The following is a 7,500-nucleotide window of genomic DNA, read 5'->3' as shown; positions in this document are numbered from 1 at the left end:
TGATTTCACTTGCTTCAACAAGTCTTTGCAAGTGGAGTTTAGTGTCCAATAAAGGAAGGTACACATAAGTGGGCTGGCTACACCCATGGCAGAGGTCCAGGTTCAGTCCCACTACATGGCACCTACCTGGGTCAAGTATCTTCTACTATTGCCTAGGCCGACCAAAGCCTTGTTTGGTAGATGGAAACTGAGAGAAGCCTGTTGTGTGTGTGTGTGTGTGTGTGTGTTACTGTCACCTTGCCTTATCACATGGTAGTTGTAAATGCATGTCACTTTCATTTCCAATATTCTGTGCAAACATGTCTGGTCATGGACAAATATCATCTTACTTGGAAGCAGGTGAGGGTTGGTAACAACAAGACAGCTAGCTATAGTAAATCTGCCTGAACAGATTCTGTCTGACCCACATGAGCATGAAAAAGTGGACATTAAAATGATGTTGTTGATGATAGTTTTAACATTTATCCTTCCTGAATCTAGAAAATAATGGCACAAGTGCTGAGGAATGGATTTGGTGAAATTGTTAGTGGTAGATCATATAGCTTGCAGTTTTTGTTCTGTTAGTTTACGTTAAGTTCATTTGCAAAGACACTGGTACCAAGCCAACCAACTTTGCATTTCTCATTATGCAATATTGGTGACAAAAAGAAGGAAGATTTGCTGTGGAGGCATCCACTGGTTTTAAATAGTTTAACATTATCTGAAGGCACAGGTTTATATCAGTGTGTTCTGTTGAATACCTGTTGATCAAAAATGGTGTAGGAAGCACATGAAAAACAAAAAATTAGCTTGCTTACCAACGACATGGTCCTGGGTTCATTCCCACTGCATGGTACCTTGGGCAAGTGTCTTCTACTATAGCCTCAGGCCAACCAAAGCCTTGTGAGTGGATTTGGTAGACAAAAACTGAAAGCAACCCGTTGTATATATGTACATATGTATGTATGTGTGTGTTTATGTTTGTGTGTCTGTGTTTGTCCCCTAACATCACTTGACAACCGATGCTGGTGTGTTTAGGTCCCCGTAACTTAGAGGTTCGGCAAAAGAAACTGATACAATAAGTACTAGGCTTACAAAGAATAAGTCCTGGGGTCGATTTGTTTGTCTAAAGGTGGTGCTCCAGCATGGCCACAGTCAAATGACTGAAACGAATAAAATAATACACAATTATGTGGTTCAGTTTCTCTGTCTAAATACTAATATATACTCATATTTGTATATCTACAAACCAATGTATCAATGTTCTATACTGATATATTTTCATGTCTTATATTGATTCTGTGTAATTCAATGTTAATTAAATTCTTTTATTGCTGTTCTTTCAGACAATCGGACCGTGGCTAGCTTGATTGAACAATATGATGCAGAGAATAAAAAGTACACAGTCACCCACCAGGAAAAGAAACAAAGTAAGTTAGAATTCGATATATTTTTTTTTTTTACACTTTCTGTTTATTGCACAAGATAACATCTGTTCTGTTCATTTTGTTGTGCAAGATAACATCTAGCCTGTTCACTTTGTGTTTATTGTACAAAGTAACGTCTGGCCTATTCATTTTATGTTTATGGTACAAGATCATAGCTAGTGTGTTCATTTTGTACAAGATACCATCTGGTTCACTTTGTGTTTATCATAAAAGATAACATCTATTTTTTACAGTTGGTGTTTATTGTACAAGATGACCTTTAGCGTGTTCACCTTGTTTATTGCACAACATTTGAACTGTTGACCATTGAGACATCTAAAAAATAACAATTCAACCATGCTACAACAACATTAATCAAACCAGTTGTGGGCAAGCTACAGGCTATGTAGCTTTCTAAGTAGCATGCGTAATATAAAATTACCTCAGTTTTTTTGCAGAGCAGCCTGCCTGATGAGCCATGTCTGGTGTTGCCTACTTCTTGAAAAAAGTTACCTATGCTGAATTAATCATTTGATGTTTTGTCACTTGGTCTAGACTAGTGGTGGTGGACCTATAGCATACATATCCACAGTGACAAACTGTAGACTTTTAGGTGGTACATGATAAACTTTGAGAAGAAAAATTATCTCCGTTGTATCATGTTGTCACAAAAATATATTTACAAACGTTTGCCTAAAACTAAAACACTTGTATTCACACAAGTAACATCTCTAAAGAACAAAATGACAAAAGAAATTGACATTTCAACATGCCATGCTAAAATGGCTTATCATCACTGTTCTTGTAGATATGACATGAAAATAGTAAATATAAGACTGAAGTTGTTGTGCACCTAGCTTTCGTTTAATGGTAATGGGAAAATGATAGATAGATCTATGGTATCTTAACAGGAACTAGTTGACTATTATCACAAGTATTATTGCTCATATGGTTTTGATATTTTTTTCTTCCCCTTACAGTTAAGCTGAGGTAGTGAAAAATCAAAATTAGTTGTCGTGTCTTAAGTATATAAAACAATAAACTGCTTTCAGTGAATTTCATCTCAATCAATGAAGCAGCAGTATAATGCTTAATCTGTTTCTTTCATTTCAACATCAATAACCACTAGATCCAAGCAGTGTGCCACCTTGCACATTCCCCCACTTTAATTGTAGCAATTGTGACTGTGGCAACGCATATATACATGGGTTTTTTTTTCCTGTTTTTCTTTGTCTTTTTTTTAATATTTTTTATTTCACTCCCTTCAGCTTTTTTAGGTGTTTCACTTCCTGTTTTTCACACTCATGCGAGAAAAAGAACTATTGTTTGCATCAGTCTGCCTGATTGCCAATAATTTCTGCTTCTAATACACAGTTGAGTGATTAACTGTACAAAGAGCACTCAGCTGCAAAATCCATAAACCACAACAAAAGAAATGGAAAAGAGAGAAAAGCTATTCCACCCATATAAATATGAAAACCTGGACATATTAATGCAGCAAGAATTAAAAAAAAAAGAAATGAGCAGTCATTTTAACTCCACCTTTCTCTCTTCTACCTCCTCCTCTGTCTCCTCTCTCTCCTCCTCCTCTCTCTCCTCCTCCTCTCTCTCCTCCTCCTCTCTCTCTCCTCCTCCTCTCTCTCCTCCTCCTCTCTCTCTCCTCCTCCTCTCTCTCTCCTCCTCCTCTCTCTCCTCCACCTCCTCTCTGTCCCTCCTCCTCCTCCTCTCCCTTTCTCTTTTTCAGTTGCTCTTTCTCATACATCCTCAGACACACACATGCACACATTCTTGTTCACGTGCACTTTCACTCACTCAGTCATACATATTTGCACAAGCATACCCACTCATTCTTTAGCTCTGGTTCACTCTCTCTCTCTTTCTCTCACTTCTTAAATCGATTGATCAATTGATCACGCATTCTTACAGTGACTTCCTCATTTCCATGCACACACAGACAGTAGAGACACACACACACACACACACACGTAATCAAATGAAGTAATTAAAACCAGACTAATTTCTTATTTATTCTCTCACCATATATTAATTATATTATGAAGCAGTAATGGGGTGGAGGAATGTAAAAGACAAGAAGTTGGTTCTTGGATTTGTCGATCTTGAGAAAGCTTTTAATAGGGTTCCGCATGGGGTGGTAAAAAGGACATTTGGTTGAATAGGAATGGAAGTATAGTTGGCTAGGTTAGTGATGTTGATGTATGAGAGAGGGTGCATAGAATTGGTAAGGATTAGAATAGTTGAATTTGAAATGAAGGTTGGAATTGAACAAGAGTCAATATAAAGACCACTACTATTTGTAGTTGTATTGATGGTGGAAGCATAAAAGAGAGTTTCTGTACACAGATGATCTTGTGTTAATAGCAGATACTATGAAGTGAAGGAGAGGCTGAAAATAGGTGAAAGGATACAGAAGTGAATGACATGAATGTGATTATTAAAGACAGGGCTATATGGCAAGGATTAAAATATATGGTAAGGCACAGAAGAACAGAAATGACCATGTGCAGTATGCAGTGGAGATGCTGGAGTAAATTCCATTAAATGTACATTATTTTTTGGATAGGTTCAACACAAATTTATCATCAAACAGTCCAACGATGGCTTAATTGGATGAAACTTTGAAGTCATTGTTAATAAATATTCTTTTTTAAGAATATAATGTGTGTGTGTGTGGGGGGGGGTACAGTATAGCTGTGTGGTAAGAAGCTTGCTTCCGAGCCACATGTTGGAGGTTCAGTCCCAATGCATGTTACCTTTGGTCCCAATGCATGTCACCCAAACATCAGATGGGTTTGTTTCTGTTTCCATCTATTCTGCCACCAAATCCACTCAGGTCTTTGGTTAGCTGAGGGATATAACAGAAAACACTTGCACAAGGTGCCATCCTTTGAGATCGAACCCAAAACTATGTAATTGTGAAGCAAACTTCTTAACCATACACACACATACACAAAGGGGGGGAAAAAAAAAAAGAAAAAACAGAATCCTTGAGATATTTTTTCAGCACTGAGTTGCAGATACTCCCTTGTTGCTGTCGCCATCAGAAATGTAGCAAGTGATTTGGCTTGTTGTAACCAATGAAGATGTTGTTTGCCAATATAGATATGAGATGAATAAAGGTGTCAGGTTTATTATCTGGCACTAAAGTAACTTTTCTTCAGTGACTGAGACTGAGAGGAAGAGAGGTAGGAATGGAGCAGGAAGTGATGGTTGTTTATGACTTCCATTACCTTTCAGATTAACAATTCTTTGTTATATATATATATATATGTTATTAATTTTTCTATATGTGATAGTGGATTTTCATCGATGAGTTCTTGAAAATTGGTTATTTTCCCTAAAACTATATATATATATATATATATATATATATATAGATATATATATATAGAGGCTCAATGGCCCAGTGGTTAGGGCAGCGGACTTGTGGTCATAGGATCGCGGTTTCGATTCCCAGACCAGGCGTTGTGAGTGTTTATTGAGCGAAAACACCTAAAGCTCCACGAGGCTCTGGCAGGGGATGGTGGCGAACCCTACTGTACTCTTTCACCACAACTTTCTCTCACTCTTACTTCCTGTTTCTGTTGTGCCTGTAATTCAAAGGGGCCAGCCTTGTCACACTGTGTCACGCTGAATATCCCCGAGAACTACGTTAAGGGTACACGTGTCTGTGGAGTGCTCAGCCACTTGCACGTTAATTTCACGAGCAGGCTGTTCCGTTGATCAGATCAACTGGAACCCTCAACGTCGTAAGCAACGGAGTGCCAACATATATATATATATATTAGATATTTCTTTCAACTGATATATTTTCTTCTTGCTCACAACTAAAGGTTGTTATTGTATCTAAATATTGTCACCAGCGACTCCAGTTTGAACTAAGGTAGCAGTATTACTATGTATTCTTAGACCAATCAGGAAGTTAGAGTGAAAAGTAATACAAAAATTCACATATTATATATAAGCTTGTATATATAATATATATATATATATATATATATATATATATATATATATATATGCATGTACAAAATAGTTTATATAGCATTATTATATAGCTTCGAAGTTTCGGGTGGTTTCTTTTTTTTTTCCTTTTTTTTTTTTGTAAAAAAAAAATGTTTCCATTATGAAGATTCAAAATACTTTAGTAGCAGCAGCAGTAGTAGTACTAATAGAAATAGTAATACTAGTAATCAAACTATTTTTGTGTAGTTTCTTAACATAAGCATTTCCTTATTCGTTTAGTGTTTTTTCTCGTTTCTTTTCTCATCTCTCTCTCATTCTTTCTTTGCCTCATCTTTTCTGTCTTCATCTTTTTCTTCTACTTAATTCATGTCATTTTCTTTTCATATCTATATACATTATCTGTGTTAAACTGTTTTTGACTTCTTTTTTTTTTTTCATATTTTCTATTTTTTTTTTACCTTTGTTTATTCTTCTTCAGTTTTCAAGAAAGCTAACATAATGATGATAGTGGTGATGATTGCAGGTACATGTGTGTGTATATGGTTATATACATGCAAAGATGCATTGTGTATATTTGCTTATTTTCACATCATTTTATGTGTGTGTGTATGTATGTGCATGGGATGGTGTGAATACATGTGTCCATGTGTGATGATGTGAGTACATGTGATGGCAAGGCAGTGTGTAATTGTTTGTGCATATGGTGCATGACTGTATGTATGCATGTAATCTGAGGGTGCTGTGTATTTGTGCTATGTGTGTGTGTATGTATGTATATGATAGTATGTGATACTCTCTGTAAGTTGAGATATATATATATGCATGTTTTTGTATACACATAGACATATCTATACAGACATAGATACTCATTTACATTGAAGAATGTAGAGATAGATAGTGCTGGTGTAGATAGACAGACAGATAGATGGTCAGACAGATAGATAGAGAGATGGACAGACAGATAGATAGATGGACAGACAAATAGATGGAGAGGTGGACAGACAGATAGATAGAGAGATGGACAAACAGATGGATGGATGGATGGATAGATAGATAGATAGTGCTCCATCTGTGTACATAAATAATGCTCTCTCTCTATCCATTTTTTGTACCTTGTCACAACACACCTGTTAACAAATCCTGTTCAATACAAATCTTTGATCCCATTCTACCTCTTCCTTACATTAACTCTTTGAACTTGAGAAAAAATTTCACATATTTTAATTACATTTGCTGTTGATCTGTCTAGTTATTTGTTTTCTTGTCTTTCTGCAGAAACCAGTATGTGTACGTGTGTGTGTATGTGTGTACATACATACACATGTATGTGCTGGAATGTAAGCTACATAATTTTTTGGTTGTAGCTAGCAATTCTTTGTTGTTGTTTTTTATTACTTTTTGTAAAAAATCTAACATTAGTTTGCGTTTTAATCAACTAAAAGCAATTTGTTTCTTAATAAGAAGTTCCTCCTTTATTTTTATGTTATCAATCTTAGACTTGGTTGAGAGAGAAAGAATATATATTTATATATATATATATATACTTTATTTAAAAGCAGCAGAAATATAACAAAAAAAACGTTACTCTGAGTTTCACGTTCCCGTTCATCGGACAGTTTTGTTAGAAAATGTTAGAAAATCATTTTCTAACAAAACTGTCCGATGAACGGGAACATGAAACTCAGAGTAATGGTTTTTTTGTTATATTTCTGCTGCTTTTAAATAAAGCATATTACTCTACCTCTGGTATTTGAGTACTCTTTTTTCCACCTTGTTGCACATTTCATGTGCTTACTCCGGTATATATATATATATATATATATATATATATATATATATATATATATATATATATCATCATCATCGTTTAATGTCCGCCTTCCATGCTAGCATAGGTTAGATGATTTTACCGAGGACTGGCAAGCCAGAAGGCTGCACCAGGCTCCAATCTGATCTGGCAGGGTTTCTACAGTTGGATGCCCTTCCTAGCACCAACCACTCTGAGAGTGTAGTGGGTGCTTTTACGTGCCACCAGCATGAGGGCCAGTCAGGAGGTACTGGCAACGGCCACACTCAAAAGGTGTTTTTTACGTGCCACCTGCACGGGAGC

At 36.2% G+C, this 7,500-nt stretch overlaps 1 protein-coding gene across 2 annotated transcripts in view; it reads left to right on the top strand.

The window, feature by feature from the left end:
• Positions 1-7,500, top strand: part of LOC106877642 (adenylate cyclase type 9) — a 246,426-nt gene that overhangs the window by 137,298 nt on the left and 101,628 nt on the right. For both annotated transcript variants that reach the window (XM_089365286.1, XM_089365285.1), the window contains exon 2: positions 1,326-1,409. In XM_089365286.1, the coding sequence (XP_089221412.1) occupies positions 1,326-1,409 (84 nt within the window). The remainder of the gene's footprint in view (positions 1-1,325; positions 1,410-7,500) is intronic.

The sequence above is a fragment of the Octopus bimaculoides genome, chromosome Z (genome assembly GCF_046866305.1).
Source record: "Octopus bimaculoides isolate indiv1 chromosome Z, ASM4686630v1, whole genome shotgun sequence".
NCBI classification, from domain to species: Eukaryota; Metazoa; Mollusca; class Cephalopoda; order Octopoda; family Octopodidae; genus Octopus; species Octopus bimaculoides.
The sequence above is the reverse complement of the archived record's forward strand: the minus strand, read 5'-3'. Positions and strand labels throughout refer to the sequence as shown.